Source organism: Chionomys nivalis, chromosome 21 (genome assembly GCF_950005125.1).
Source record: "Chionomys nivalis chromosome 21, mChiNiv1.1, whole genome shotgun sequence".
NCBI classification, from domain to species: domain Eukaryota; kingdom Metazoa; phylum Chordata; class Mammalia; order Rodentia; family Cricetidae; genus Chionomys; species Chionomys nivalis.
The window spans coordinates 39,319,637-39,335,122 of NC_080106.1; the positions used below are offsets into that span (position 1 = coordinate 39,319,637).

Here is a 15,486-nt window from a genome sequence, read left to right on the forward strand (position 1 = left end):
CCAGATGGCTTATTTCCTGCCCTGCCCACCTACCAGACCATGCTTTGTACGCTTCCTTGTGTGTCGTGTGGCCCCAACTCACGCTTCCTGCTTTCTCCTCTGCCTCTTCTCTGCCTGTGTGGCGCCTGCACAGACTCAGCTCGGGCACCAAACACATGGACCTCCAAAGAGGGGAATCGTGTGTCCCTTCTCTGGCCATGACGCTGCACTGATCCTTCATGTCCCCTTCTCACAAACAGGTTTTTCAAGGTCGTGAGTTCTTCCTTATTGATGAGTGCGTTTCTACTTCTACCCCACAGGCTGACAACAGACCATTTAGTAACTCGCAAATGTTTTGTTGAGCGGAGTGGGGAAGAGAACAAAGAGACCAAACAGGGACCCTGGTTTCTTATGTTTCAGTGTCATACAGTGAAGCCCATCCCCCCCCCCCACAGGCAGATGAGAATGAAATATAGCTCGATCAGCATTCTCCAATGTGGGTGACCCACATAGGTCTCCGGGTTAAAAGACACCTGTCCCAGATAGCTTGAGTCAGTGGACTATTTCTGTTTCAGCACTCCTGGGGGAATAACTTCTGGTCAGTCCTGGATGTCCTAGGTAGAAATGCCAGGAGTATAATTTGGGGTCATTAGAAGATGTATTGGGAGGACGGATGACAAATGCATGACATCTGCCCATTTACTGTTGTCTCTTTCATCTTAGAAAATTCTCATAGCCAAAAGTCCCCCGTCTTACATCACCCAACCAGAAGACCCGGACACTATGTTGCTTTTAGCAAATGCCACCCTGACATGGGAGCAAGAAGTCAACAGGAGAAGTGACTCGCCGAAGGCACAAGATCAGAAAAGGTGTATTTTCAAGAAACAGAGGCAAGAGCTGTACAGTGAGCCAAGTCCGTCAGCTCAGGGGGTTGCTAGCCCTGAGTGGCAAAGTGGTGGGCCCAAGTCAGTTCTACACAACATCAGCTTTGTGGTGAGAAAGGTGGGTGTGTCGGCCAGTTTTGTATCACGGTAATTAATGACAGGCTAAGCTTTGGGAGTCTGGGGAGATGGCTCATTGGGGAAGTGCTTGCCGTGCGAACCTAAGGACTTGAGTTGGGAGCCCCAGTACCTATATAAAAAGCTAGGTACAGCCGCACATGCCTGAAATCCCAGCACTGGAGAGGCAGGGACACGGAGATCCCTGGGTCTTGCTGGTCCATATAACCAAATCAGGGTCAGTGAGAGACTCCTCATCAAAATATAAAGTGAAAGGTGACGGAGGAAAAAAACTCCATGTCTCTTCTGGCTTACACTGGGGGTGGGGTAAGAGGGAGAGCGAGAGGAGGGGAGAGAGAGAGAGAGAGAGGAGAGACTTTTGACTCAGGTTGGGAGAGTACATACAGTTCAAGATCAGGCCGTGGGCCTCTAGTGAAGGCAGTCCAACCACTGCTCCATCTCATGACTGAGGCACAAGACAGCTAAATAACAAGGACCAGCCAGCAGCTGGAGGAAGACTGTACCCTTGTGGCTTCTAACTCAGTCTGTGTTCTTTGTTCATTTGTTTCAAGACAGGAAGGATCTCACTGTAAGGTCCAGGTTATTCAGGTCCTCATCTTTGTCCTGCCTCAGCCTCTAGTCTGAACTCAGCTCCCCGTCTTCCCCCAACCTTACTCTTGCTCACCACAAAATCCTGCTTTTGTACAAAATACAGTGCAACGTTTTTTTGTTGTTGTTTGTTTGTTTGTTTGTTTAACCAGTTCAGCAAGGGGGTGGGACTGAGTTTACCAAGCCAGCCAGGCACCATGGTCCTTTCTTCCCTCAAGAGTGAGCATTGAGCTGGGTGGTGGCGCACACCTTTAATCCCAGTACTTGGGAGGCAGAGGCGGGTGGATTTCTGTGAGTTCAAGGCCAACCTGGTATACAAGAGCTAGTTCCAGAACAGGCTCCAAAACTATAGCGAAATTCTGTCTCAATAAACAAAAAACAAAACAAAAGAGTGAGCATTGTAGTCCAAGGGAGCATCTTGTTACACTGGGAACCTGACAATGGCACTGAGAAGGTGGCGTTGATTTTGCTGCTGCAGGTTCAGCATTAATCTTGTGCCTAGTGATGTATGATCTCCCATCTCGTTGACCGCTTTCCCCCCACGCAAATACTGCAGAAGGAGAAGCTCCGTAGCCAAAGACTGGCCCCTCTTGCAGCTAGCAAGACCATTTGCTACACACTTCCTGGAAATGGTAACTAATGTTTGGTGGGCCCAGTGCCATGGAGCTCAGATCTTGGTTGTGTTTTGCTCCAGATAGATGGCTACTTTCTTGTAGCTCTCCTCTGCCTCTGGGGGCAGCATCCGAATTTCTTCAGACAGCTCAGAAAACTGCTGTCACCTAAGGAAACTCTTTGTAGTCCTCTAACTGCTGTGCACCGTTCTCTCTTCGGTAGATGGTAATGTCTGGATTTGAGCCTCTGCGGTTTTCTCTGGGTCACCAGATCACAAAAAAATGACATGGAAACTTATTATTAGTTACGAAATCTTGGTGGCCTTAGCTCAGGTTTTTCCTGCTGGTTCTTGTATCTTAAATTAACCCCTTTATTTTAATCTATGTTCTGTCACGTGGCTCATTACCTCATCTCTCCATACCTGCCCCTGCTGCTTCCTCCAGTTCTCTCTCTCTGTCTCTCTCTCTGTACCCAGAAGTCCCACCTATGCCTCCTGCGTAGCTATTGGCCGGTCAGTTTTTTTTTTTTTTATCACACCAATCTCAGCAATACATTTTCACAACATGCATCAAAGGCCCAGGCAGCATTTTGTGAAGTAGTTCCAGGCCCCAGCCACTTACAGCTACTTTACCTTGGGCGTGTAGCCTCAGCTCTGAGTCTGTCTCTTTGCCTGTCCTCTTCACACGTTGGTTGTGAGAGCAGAGAAGCTGCTTAGCTCGCGGTGAGTTCCGGCTGCCGTTAGCAACCGCTGCCCTCCTTCCCTTTAACAATCACAGCGAGCCTAAGTGTTGCCCTTACAAGTTCTAAATTCAGGCCGTCTGTGTTGCTCCAAATTTAGCTCCATGATTCCATTAGTTGCTATCCTCCAAGATGAGATCAGGGCATGCTATTCTGAGTTACACCCTTAGCCCTGAGCCCACACCTGATGTAAGGTTCTTAATAATGTTTGGTGGCTGAGAAGGAAATAATGAGACACCCAGAAGATGCAGGCCTCCTGGGGCTCATTCTGAAAAAAAAAATGGGCCTTGGAGGCTCTTGCCTTTCCCCAAAGAAAGGTCAGGACCCAATAGAGTCTTATACGAAGGCCTCCATGAAGCTGACCTCCACCAAGGCTCCATAACTGGCCTCATCATCTTGAAGAGCTACTGTGATTTACAGGGCCAACTTCACATATCTGCAGCTTTGACACCATGGGTTCCATGGGACAGGGACTCCATCTGTCCTGATCATGATTGATTCCCAGTGCCTAGCATGGTGTGTGATATTCCATAAAGATGAGTTAAAGAAGTTACTGATGACAGACACCATGCCAGGTGTGACAGAAGATGATGAGCTTGTCTAATCTAGTTTGGGGTGGGAAAGGAGTCATATTCAGCTCCATACTGAATGCCTCTCAGTTTTAAAAGGTTGCAGTAGGTCTGTTTATAAATGTTCTAGAATGTTCCATGTGCAACCTCTGTTCAGACACAGAAGCAGACAGGCTATCTGCCTCTTTCCCCCTGGGGCTATTTGACCCCTGCCTTGCCTCTTTCAGGTCTTGCTTAAATGTCACCTGTGACAAGTGTTGTCCATGGCTCATGTCCACGCTTGGGACCTTTAAGTGTACATGTCCACCTTCCACCCACAGAGTCTAAGACTTTGACAGGCAGTGGAAGGGTGTTGGGGTGTCATCTGAAACTATGCTCATTTTCCCAGAGTTGCTGGAGCTTCTCTGCAGCCTGGAGCTTCATTTGCCTCCTGTCTGGGCAAATAAACAGAGCATGGTTTATGGGTGTCATTCTTCGCCTGAATCATCCTCTTCTCTCCCGGTGCTGCCTGCACCTCCCAGACAAGCTGCTTCCACTCCAAGGCTCATGCAGCAGGCGCTGCTGGGCCAGCACAAAGAAATGGATCAGCTTTCTAGGAACTGTCCCTTGTTCTTCCGGTCCCACCCTCTCATCACCCTTTCCAGGACACACATTTGACAAACTCCGCATTTCACTTCTCCCCTCTGTTCATCTCCAACTGAACCCCAAGCCCTGTGGGGCCAACACAGGATCCACCTGTTATGTTCGTCCTCTGGGCCGCTGCGATTTCACTGGGATCTACAATGTCCTCTATGGTGACCGTACAGAGCCTGGTGTGCCACGGGTACTCAGTGACGATTTGATGGCTGAGCTGGCACATCGACAGCTATTAAGCCATTCTGTAGAAATAGTGGGAAAAACTAAATTGATTTGTTATGATAAAAGATTACTTAAAAAACGACTTCTGAAATCTTCCAGCTCTCTATCTTTCAAAGATGTCCCTTTTCTCCCTGGGTCACGTGCCCCTTTCCCTGTCATTAGACTCACGTCCTCGGCCCCTGGGCACAGGACAGCCCTCATAGCCAAGCCCGTGCCTCCTGAACTGGCCACAAGGCTGTTTCACAGCAATGTGTGAATGGGATTTCCGGAAGCCCTCTGGGTACTCTGCAGCCCGAGGGAGGGCTCTTAATTAAAACTCTCTTCTCTGCGTCCTTCCAAGCTGTGCACAGGCACAAAGGCTCAGGCTGCAGCTGCCACCTTGTCCTGCCTGGCCTGGTCAGCATAGAGCCCAAGACTCCTGACGATGTGTGTGTATGTGGGTGTGTGTGGGGGGAGGGTAACTGTCTTATCTCTCTTCTGTGACAGGGGAAGGTGTTGGGGATATGCGGGAATGTCGGAAGTGGGAAGAGTTCCCTCATCTCGGCTCTCCTAGGACAGGTAAGTGTGTGGTGAGAGCTGGGAAGGCTACACTGACAGGAGACTGGAAGGATTTCCTTGCTGTAGACCCGGGGGACTTAACGAGCCTGTAGAACAGTGGTCAGGTTTGGCTGCACATGGTTAACGTGAGTGCTGTTGACTCCCTTGGGTTGATGCATTTGGCAGCTCCATGCTTGGCTAAACACGGGCCAGGATTTTCTCACATCTTTAGCTTTACCTCTCAAGGACAAGAGTTAAACAGTGATTGCTTCTTTACCTTCAACTCCATGTTGGTCCAAACGAGAGATAGATTATTAAGTCTGTGGCTTCTCCCATTGCTGTCCTGGCTTATATAACCCAGAAAAGCAGCTTGGTGGGGAATGAAGGAACTGGGACTCATGGGAACTTTCAATGAATTTTTGATTGTTTCCAAAACCCTAAGTCCTGCCTGAGAGCCCTGAGTAAGGGAGGCACTGAATGCCTAAGGCAGCAGTGTGACCCTATCTGCTCTGAACACTTTGTATCGGAAGAGGGAGGTTCCGAGATCTTGACCTGTTTCTGCCGCTTCTGACTGTGAGAGCCTAAGAGTGGTAAGGCAACGTACTGTAGTCACAGGTGGCCTTCGTGATTGTCATGGCTTACAAGCGTCACCCTAGATGAATAAGACATGTTCGGAGGAGGTTGGGGAATTAACCCTCCCTTCTGCTTACTGTTGTTCCTAAAGGGAAGATTGATTGAGCTGGGGTTGCCTCCCATTGCTTAAAGAACTCGGGGAACCTCTGAAGGAATAAAGAAAAGAGGCTTAGCAGGGCCCCACCTGAATGGGAGTGTGAGTCTTCTAAGTGCCAGTGTGATTGGCTTCTTTGACCTCCCTTGACTCGGCAGGGAGATGACTCTGATTATGTCCCTTCCTGGAGGTGAGGCAGGGCCTGGGTTGGGTAGGCTCTGGCTGCTAAGTGTGTGTGCTTCTGTGTGGACCTCAGAGTCAGTGAGACACTGGAAACCAGAGCCGCTCTCCACCCATCAGCGCGGGTCTTCCAGCAATGTAGGAGCTGACCCAGCCGAGCTACACTCAGACTTCCGCATTGGGCAGCTCATCCATTTGCAGCCGGTCCCTTTTGCGTTGTGTTGCTATCTATTGCAAGGAAACTGGCCTCCTTTTAATGTCTAACATCTGATTTAACCCTTGGGAGCATCTCAGAGAAGATAGAGCCTATCTTCCAGGAAACAGTGAGGGAATCCGGCGCTTTTCCATGACCAGGGGAGCGGTAGAGTGGCGGCGGGCGGGGGATGGGGGGCCTAAGCTAGTATGTTCTAGATTGCGGGGTCACGCCACTTTGCTTCAGTTGCATGCTCACCAGTTCCCTTTGGACAAAGAGACTGACCTCTCTGGACCGTGCCTTCTACAAAATGACCGAGGAGGGCTGTGGCAAGGGTTAGCAAAGGGAGTGGACATGCCAGCCAGAGCTGAGTCCTTGAGCCCAATCACAGCTTCAGCCGGCTCAGCACAGCGCCTGGAAGGCACCTACGATTTTAGATCTGCTCTTGTTAATGACATCATCTCTTTTCCAAGTCTAACTCCAGGCCCCTTCAACCATTCCCAGGGCTTTCAAAATAGTACTGCACCATGTGACACTGTCCCTGCTCAGCCACTCTGCCTCCACCCCATGGTCATCCGCCCCAAATGTCATGTTTTTCCCTATGAATCTCCTCTACGGAGAGGGTTCATTGCCACTGCTGTCTGCCGTTGTCTATCAGAAGCACACCACGTGGGGTCAGCTTAACCGCCCGTATTCACTCAGCATCACAAGCAGGGACTCGCATGCTTTCTAACTGGGTCACTCAGTGTTATCAAGGTCCCAAAGTTCCTCAAGAAACAGGGTTTCCCACTCTTTTCGGGAGGGGGGGAGAGTTCTGGTCTCATAGGGTCTGGATTCTTGCATGGTTACATGCATGCAACTGAGTCAGAGCTACTTCTTTGAAGTGGGCCATACCGGAGTCTCCACCTCAGGGGTACAGGCTGTGCTCTGCTCCCAGGAACCAGGCTAGGGAGAGTTGGATCCGTTCGGCACACCGGGGGAAGGGGATCTTGTTGTTCTTCCTTAAGGCATCTTGCTGTAGCTGGCCCAGGGGTGAGATGAGTGTAGCCTCTATCCTCCAGTTGGCAGTAAGACTCTTTATTTACTGCCTGTTCCCTGAATTTCCTGCCTCGCCCTTGCACGTGTCCCATCTATAGACCCTCAACTGCACAGTTGGGCTTACAGGGTGAGGATGAGACATCCGTCAATCCCCTTATATCCATGTGACAAATGATCATACAGTAAGAGGGTGGCATTTGGGAGGGACTCTGGGATGTGTCTTCTAAGGCTCCCTCATTACTGTTGCTCTAGATGCAGTTACAGAAAGGGGTCGTGGCTGTCAATGGACCTTTGGCTTATGTGTCTCAGCAAGCGTGGATCTTTCACGGGAATGTGAGGGAGAACATACTGTTTGGAGAGAAGTACAATCACCAAAGGTATTACTAACGTGGGCTGTATTCAGCACTGTGGTAGCTGGTCCACCCTGCTTAGGCTGCGGATGCCACTAGCAATGGTTTACTAAGTGGGTTTCTTCAATGTGTTTTGATGAAACATTCATGGGATCTGTCCCGGAGCAGAATCTTCTTTTTCTGACCCAGAGTTCAGGAGAAGCATGTTGTTCTGCAGACCTGCGACCACATGGCCTGCTGAGAAGAGGATGTAGTTGTCAGTTCATTCCCAGGGCAGAGTACCATATGCTCTGAGGTTCTCTGGAACAGGGCATATGTTGTATGACTGGAGAAAAATGAGCCTTGCAATTTTGATTTAGGCTAAGTAACTAAAACTTTGCTTGGGATCACCAGCAGAAGGCATGCGATTAGTCATTGCTCACATGATTAATTCACGTGGGCACCAGCCAGGTACATTGTTGTTAGGGTCCTCAGATGGTCTGATGAAATAAAATCGAAACTTCCGGTTATAAATCTTTGATACGTGTTGGGCCATTATCTTTAAGCTCTGGGAAGTAATATCTTCTTAGGTCTCCTTGCCTCAGATAAGTCCCATCCCATTTCTTTTGGGAGAACTGGGCATTTGATCCCATTTCACTGATGGGGAAGCTGAAGTCCAGAAAGCTGAGTTGACTGCCTACAAAACCTGAGTCTTGGACCTCTGCAGGCATCACTTGTTTCCGTTGAGGCTGCTTATAGCAGGGTCACTCAAAAACATCCACAAACACCACAGGACCAATGTAGGAAGAGTCAAGTTCAAGGTCCCAGTTGTGGTTTGGGCTTCCCTTATTATCTGAGCTCACAGACTCCGTACCCTCTGGGATGGCATTGGTCAGCAGGTGTCTTCCCAACAGGAAGTCTGTGGCTCTTCCTCCTCTTTCCCTGGATGTGATATCATCAACAGAAGGCTCACATATGACAGAAGATTCTGATCAGTGGTGGGAGTCGTTGGTATGAACCAAACAGTTCTGCTCAGTGTCTCAAGGCCACACCCCCTTTGCCTATGCCTATGCCATCCCTCCCTGGAATGCCTTTGCTTTCCACAGAAGCAGGCTGGAAGGACAATTACTTAGCAGATCAATAAAGAGGCGAAGGTAGAAAATATTAGCCGAATGTCTGTCGTGTGCAGGGCACCATAGGGACCACGGATATTGCTCCTCATGTGCATAAGCATGAGTTACTTTAGTGTCATGTGACAGACGGCCTGACAGAAGCAACTTAACGGAGGAAAGCCTTCTTTGGCTCATGGTTCCAGAAAGCTTCAGTCCACCAAGGCAAAGGAGGCATGGTGGAACCGCTCTGTTTGTGGCTAAGGCTGTTATCAATCAATAATGAACTTACCAACCATCCTTAGTAGAGGTCCGCAGCTTGCCAGTGGGACAGAAGTCTCAGGCGCAGTGTGGGATCCAGCAGCTGCTTGGATGTGTGCAAAAGAGAATGCCACTAGGAATGCCAGCTGTGCAAGGGAACGGCCAGATTCTGAGGCTCTGGGTCGTCGTGGTGCCTTGGGGACAGTTCTGTTAAGACAGAGCGGAGCAGTGGAGTGTCAGCTTCTCCCCTGCTATGGGACCACACACCCCACTGGATTGTATGGAGCCAGAAGCTCTGAGAGGTGGCGTTCTACGGGGTGCGCTTGTGCCCAGAAAGACGAGGTATTTGCCCAGCAGTCAGACTGTGCAGAGCTAGCTAATTCCTCATAAGTCTGAACTCCAAGGCTTGAGAACGGGTGATACTGAGGAACACTACAGTCCCGGAAGCCCCAGAGGTAGGGTCCATTTCCTGCTCCTCCTCTTTCCCGTGAAGTGATGTCTTTTGTGCCTATGCCTTGTTTTCTCCAACATGGTGGGTAATGGGTGAACAGAGTAGCAATATGGAGCAGAAGGAGTTCATCAAGGGTGTCAGGGTTGGCCTCTGCAGTCACGTAACTCTAAGCTACTCCACCACCTACATCCCGTCTTTCATCACGACCTTGATTCTGCCCTGTGTTCTCCTAGATGCTGTCATCATCAACAGCCCACATGATCCCTTTCTTTGACTCAAAGAACAATGATAGCAGTTGGCACCTCTAGTATTTCATAGACCGTGGGGGCATTTTTTCCCTACATGACAGGAACCCTGTAAGGGGAGTCAACTCTGAGGCAAGGAGAGACCCCAGGGGTCGAGGAGACACTGCTCTCAGGACAAGGCAACAGCAAGATTCTCACTTTGTCCCCTCAGCAACAGTGGTTCCTTCAGGAGCAGCCCAGGCAGCAGTGCCGTGTGCTACTCTGACTATTCTGACCTCTATGCCCCCAGGTATCAGCACACAGTTCACGTCTGTGGTCTTCAGAAGGACTTGAACAGCCTCCCTTATGGGGACCTGACTGAGGTGAGCAGAGATGAGTCCCATTTGCCCACTTGACCCTGAATCTATATCTACATGTCCCAGAGGCAGAAAGCCCCAAGGAAATGCTGGCAAAGTCCAGTTTCCACCTATCAAAAATTCTTCTTTGGGGTTCACCAAGTGGATGTGAACCCAAGCCTACTTGCGTTTGACTCATCGTGGTTGTTTCCACAGCCCACTTCCAACCTTCCCACCATTTCAGGAAGGGTTCCTGAACACCTGCTTCCTAAATTCAAGGTCCAGCTCTATTCTTAAATCAGTGGTCCAGAGTGCTCCACATACTTGGGAGTGTCAGCGTTCCCTGGCTCCATGCAGCCCAGGAATGCTGAGTCACCTTTAGACCCCGCCCCTCAGGGCTGAGCCTGCTGACTTAGGGGACCCAGAGCCTTTGTACCACCCTCCCTTCTCTCCCCAGCACACCATGCCTCTAGGACCAGCTTTCCCACAGTGCCAGCTCAGAGAACCTGGACTTCTGGTCTCACACTCCGCCTGTCAGGAGTGAGTGACCAGCTTTTCCGAATGCACAGGCAGCTCTGGCTTCCCTTTCCGAGTTGTGTCTCTTCACCCCTGTCAGCCAACCAAGGTGTCCAGTCACCCCCTAGCCTTTCAGGGTCTGGCCCAGCTCCACGCAGGAAGACTCTGGAGTTCCACTGTCAGGAACAGTTTGCCACCAAGCGCTGCAATTAACGCTTCTTGGTTAGCGCTCGGTTAACACGCAGGCTGCTGCTTTTGTGTGTCTAGTGCCTCCTGCTAAGATGTGAGGTCCTGATTCATAGGTTACTTTTCTTGTCCAGTACCCAGCACTCAGCACCCAGCTTGGTAGCTGGGCATCTGAATACAATGGACTTCACTCTGGGCTTAGGAGGATGGAATTTCCAGAAAAACATAACCTAGGCTTTTCATCTTGCAGTAAATGTTTATGGAGCATCTAATCCATGCCTCAGATCAGGTGCTGTTTCTTAGGGATTTGATGGTGAGCAAGACAGCATGTTACATACAAGGAAGTGAACAGAGGGGTCCCTGGTCCCTGGTCCATCCCCCAGGCTCTTTCCCTCCGTTTCATTATTCATTCCTCTAGAATTCCCTGGTTTTAAAGAATCTCCATTGTGTCAATACACAGTCAATACACAGTGGACTGGGCAGCTGGAGCCATGCAGTAGGCACCCCTTACTCAGACAGGTCCCATCACAGTTGGCACTGTGCTTCAGGGAAGTGAGGGAGATGGAGTTCCAGTCAACCCTGTCTAGTGTCGGGGGGAGGGGGAGCTTGTGTGCAGAGGCAATCAGTGAGCATGTCTCCTTCCTGAAGACCTGGGGAACTTTCGGAAGTGCCTGGTGAACAAGAGCTAGAGGGCAGCAGGTGGACTTAACGATGGGCTGTCCCTGTCTGTAGATTGGGGAGCGGGGTGTCAACCTCTCCGGCGGACAGAGACAGAGGATCAGCCTGGCCCGTGCTGTGTATGCCAACCGCCAACTCTACCTGCTGGACGACCCACTCTCGGCTGTGGATGCCCATGTGGGGAAGCACGTCTTCGAGGAGTGCATTAAGAAGACACTCAAGGGGAAGACTGTTGTCCTGGTTACCCACCAGTTGCAGGTGACAGGGACATGGAGGGTCCATGAGGTCTTGGGATGAATGCAGTGCTTGATGTTCACAGAGACCCCTATTCTGCCTAAATAGGCCTTCTCCACCTGAAACTGGCCTCACCTGGACAGGGGATGAGAGGGAAGGGAATGGAGGGACACTTGTGAGTCCTGCAGGCACCCTAACTTCTGGCCACCCCTGCCTGCTTTTCTCTGTGTACGACCTCCATTGGCCTAGTCTTCAGGGTCAGTAGGGACATGACCTTTCGTCCACTTCAGAGTAGACTCAGTTGACTCTGAGAACTGGGCCATTGCTGCCAAGGAAATGGGGACCCAGGCTGGGACAGCTCATGCCCCACCCTTTCTCCGATGGGGACTGGATGGACCTGAGGTCAGAGGACAAGTCTGGGGATGATAGACTCTCCGCTTTCTTTCCTCACCCAGATAGCCATGGATTCCTCTGGCAAGGGGCCCAGGTGCCCCAGTCTTCCTCTGACCCCAAAAGACCCTGGAGGCCAGGACTAGGGGCCAAATGATGGGACTTACATTGGGCGAAAATGGAGAATTTGGCTGCGTGGTTATAAACCTTGTTGCATCGGTCCCACACACGGGTTCTGAATACTTGATGGCAATCTAGGATTCCTTCTCTCTCCGTGGCAAGTCCTGGAGATACACTGCGTATGCAAACCTGCATATGTGAGCAAACATGCGCGTGTGAGCATGCCCCAATATAGGAAGCCTCCCACAGGCATTGGGAGATGGCACATGGGGCGATGGCGTAGAAGTCCCGTCTGCCTGTCCCCCAGGCCTGACCTGGGGCCAGGAGGCAGGTCTCATTGCTTTTCAGTGACAGGGAAGTTGAGCTGGTGAAGCTGGGAGGGTCAAGCAAGCAGCAAAAAAAACTTGCCATAGCTATAGGGCCCTGTGGTCAGTGTGTTGGGACCTTTTGGCTAAACCCAGGAGGACCACCCCAAAGAGAGAGGGCCCTCTCAAGGACCCAGGAAACCCAGCTGCCCCGGAACCTCCCCAGAATCAGCTCGAAGCGTTCCAGTTTTGCACACGTGGGTGTCTGGTTTCTTCAGCAGGTGTGCCAGCCACCACTCTAGTAAACACTGAGTCAGGCTGGTTGGACACGAACTCCTAGATCCTCTGCAGGCCAGAGCCAAGATAGAGGAGAAGGCTGCCTGGGGTCAGTCTAGAAGGGATCTCTGGCCTAGCCAGAGCCGCAAGTGTGGGTACCATCACTCTGGCTTGTGGACATTGTCTCTAACAACAGCCTGTCTTGGGAAGGCTGTCTTCCTGAGGAGTCCTGGGTCCAGGAAGATGCCTTGGTCCTGACAGGTATGAGATGGAGCTGTCCCTTCAGGAACCCTCACGGAGGGCAAATCATAGCCATCTCCGTCACTCACGAGCCGGTGATCTTAGTTTCCCCAGATTTCCCAGCAGCACACTGCCAAGGTCACTTTAGCTCACTTTATTTTTGCTTGTTGGAAAACGAAGAGTCCACCAGGTGGCACCATAATCTTGGTGCGCGCTTCATCCCGGTCTTTGTGGGGGAGGGGAGGAAGCCTCAAACTGCAGCCCTGGGGCTTGTGAGAACATTTCTTAGCAGCTCTGACCTCGGATGCTTTGGAGTAGCTGGTCAGGACAGTCACTCATCTGTTTACGTGGGGAAACAGAGCCAGGCCAGCCGTCAGTTGTTGGTACTACTCAGGGCTCGGCTTCCGAAGGGTCCGCAGACCGTGGCCACACAAAGCTACCTGCTATCGCTGGTGTGAACTCAGGGCTTGCTGGGAGGAGGGACTTTGCTGGACCCTTCCATGTCACGTCTGGGCTGTGCACCATGTACAGGCAGAAAAACCTGTAGATTGTATCAGGCCCGAAGTGCTTCCTTTTCTTATCTGGAAAATCGATGGCTTAGCCAAGCTGCCTGGTTTCTTGAGCTGGGGGCTGCAGGAGGTCGAGAGATAAGATGTGAGAGCAGATTGTGAAATGTTGGAGGGTGAAGTACGAAGTTTGTCTTTGGTGGGGGGGAGTTCTGTCAGAAGGTGTCTCCATGGAGCGCCAAGGACCGGGTTCCTGCTTGGGCTGCCAGGGGAAAGAGACAAGTCTTGGATAGGAGACACACAGAGGCTAGAACTACTCACGCTGTTGGAACCACTCTGGTTGAAGCACGTGTATATCCACTCCATGTGTACAGGCATCAGTGGTAGCCCGTGCTTGCAGGATTCGAATCAAGTGCAGCCAAGTGGGACTTGGCCTTGTATGGAAGGGAAGGGCAAAGCAGAACTCTGGCCCTTTAGGCAGAACTGTTCCCAGTCTTAGAGCATCTTGCCTGCCTCTAGGAGGGGTTTTTTGCCTTTTGATGGGTGGATACAATCAACCCATCCTGGGAAGAGCTCCAAAATAAAAGAGAGTTCCTCTTGGCAGAATTCCTTAATCACAGACTGCCGTGGCCATAGCCAAGAAGGGTCTCAGAATCAGAAGTGCTTTGGGTACAATGGGGTGTGTGGTATTGTTCATTACAATAGTTATTGTAATGTTAAAACTGATGGGGGTGTGGCCTGTTATATGGTTTCTATCCCCTGAACTCAGTATACAGTCTGTCTTTTCTTTACCAAACCAAGGCCTCTATAGTGGTCAGTCAGTTTTCTGAGTAGGGTAGCTCCTTCAGAGAAGATGCAAAGGAAGGTTAGTTGCTTCCTTGTGGCAGCCAGAGTCCAGCTTCTGTACTCAAGAGACTGGGGACTAGCTCAGAGCTTCTCAGCTGGGGCCCTCTGGGGCATTTGGCCATACTTGCAGGCATTTTTGCTTGTCGCACTAGGGAAAGGCATTCTACTGGCGGGTAGAGACCAGAGAGTCTGTGAAATAGCCTACAAGGCACAGGACAGCCCAAAGACAAGGAATTATTTGTCCTCTAATGCCAGTAGTGCCAGGATTGAAACCCGAGCAACTCAGTGCACCTGGGAGAGCTGGCTGGGTGTCTGGCACGCGATCTTTCTGCTCTTACCAAGGCAGTGCCATTGTGGGTCACTGTGCTGTCCTTGCAGTTCCTGGAGTCTTGCGATGAGGTCATTTTGCTAGAAGATGGGGAGATTTGTGAGAAGGGCACCCACAAGGAGTTGATGGAAGAGCGAGGGCGCTATGCAAAGCTGATCCACAACCTCCGAGGACTGCAGTTCAAGGTAACTACGTGCCTGCCTACCGGGGTGAGTGGGATACAGAGCCTTGCCTCATGACTTCCCGCCTGGGAGAAGTCTGTCATTGTACCTTCAGAGGTAATTTCATTTCCTCTCCAGGATCCAGAGCATATTTACAATGTAGCCATGGTGGAGACCCTGAAGGAGAGCCCCACTCAGAGAGACGAAGATGCTGGTACAGTTGACAGTCCCCCTCTCTCATGCCCTCTGGGTCCTGAGTGGACACAGAGCTTTTCATTTATTTATTATGCAATTTCTTGTCTTAGTCTTGGCTTCAGGCGACGAGAAAGATGAAGGAAAAGAACCTGAAGTGGAAGAATTTGTAGACACAAAAGGTATTTCACATCCTATCCCTCGGTTGTGTACCCTGGAGCAGGTGCTGGGCAGCCGCTATTGGCAGAGAAGAAAGGAAACACGGTGGTTTTTGCTCTGGGAAGCTAGGGTTATGGCATGTTGTAGTGTGAGCTCGTGCTGTGTAGTCAGCACTGTCAGCTTGATTGGGTTGTGAAGCTTCTTGAAGATTAGTCAATGCCATCACTGGGTTCTTTCTGAGGACATGCCCAGAGGCAGTTACTGACAAGGAAAACCCACCCTGAATGAGGGCAGCATCATCACCTAGGTCAGAGACCCAGATGGAATGAAAGAGGGAGGAGAGAACACGCTCATTAATGCATTCATCTTTCTTCCTGTGTCCTGGCTGCCGTGAGCAAGACATTTGACCACTCTTGTCATTAATTAATTGTTTTGAGATTATAGCACAATCACATCACTTCCCACATCCATTTCCTTCCTCCCAAGCCTTCCATGTACCCCACCTCCTTGTTCTCTTTCAAATTCATGGCCTCTTTTTCTTTACTTAGTGTGTGCGTGTATTCCTAAATATAAAAACACAG

The 15,486-nt window shown here is 50.7% G+C and overlaps 1 protein-coding gene across 3 annotated transcripts in view; it reads left to right on the forward strand.

The window, feature by feature from the left end:
- The window catches only part of Abcc12 (ATP binding cassette subfamily C member 12), a 62,227-nt gene that overhangs the window by 17,987 nt on the left and 28,754 nt on the right, over positions 1-15,486 (forward strand). For 2 of the 3 annotated variants that reach the window (XM_057753822.1, XM_057753821.1), the window contains exons 9-16: positions 703-981; positions 4,850-4,921; positions 7,291-7,415; positions 9,723-9,795; positions 11,203-11,406; positions 14,444-14,578; positions 14,693-14,780; positions 14,860-14,928. In XM_057753822.1, coding sequence (XP_057609805.1) covers positions 703-981; positions 4,850-4,921; positions 7,291-7,415; positions 9,723-9,795; positions 11,203-11,406; positions 14,444-14,578; positions 14,693-14,780; positions 14,860-14,928 — 1,045 coding nt within the window. The remainder of the gene's footprint in view (positions 1-702; positions 982-4,849; positions 4,922-7,290; positions 7,416-9,722; positions 9,796-11,202; positions 11,407-14,443; positions 14,579-14,692; positions 14,781-14,859; positions 14,929-15,486) is intronic. The other variant, XM_057753820.1, reaches the window with a different exon arrangement.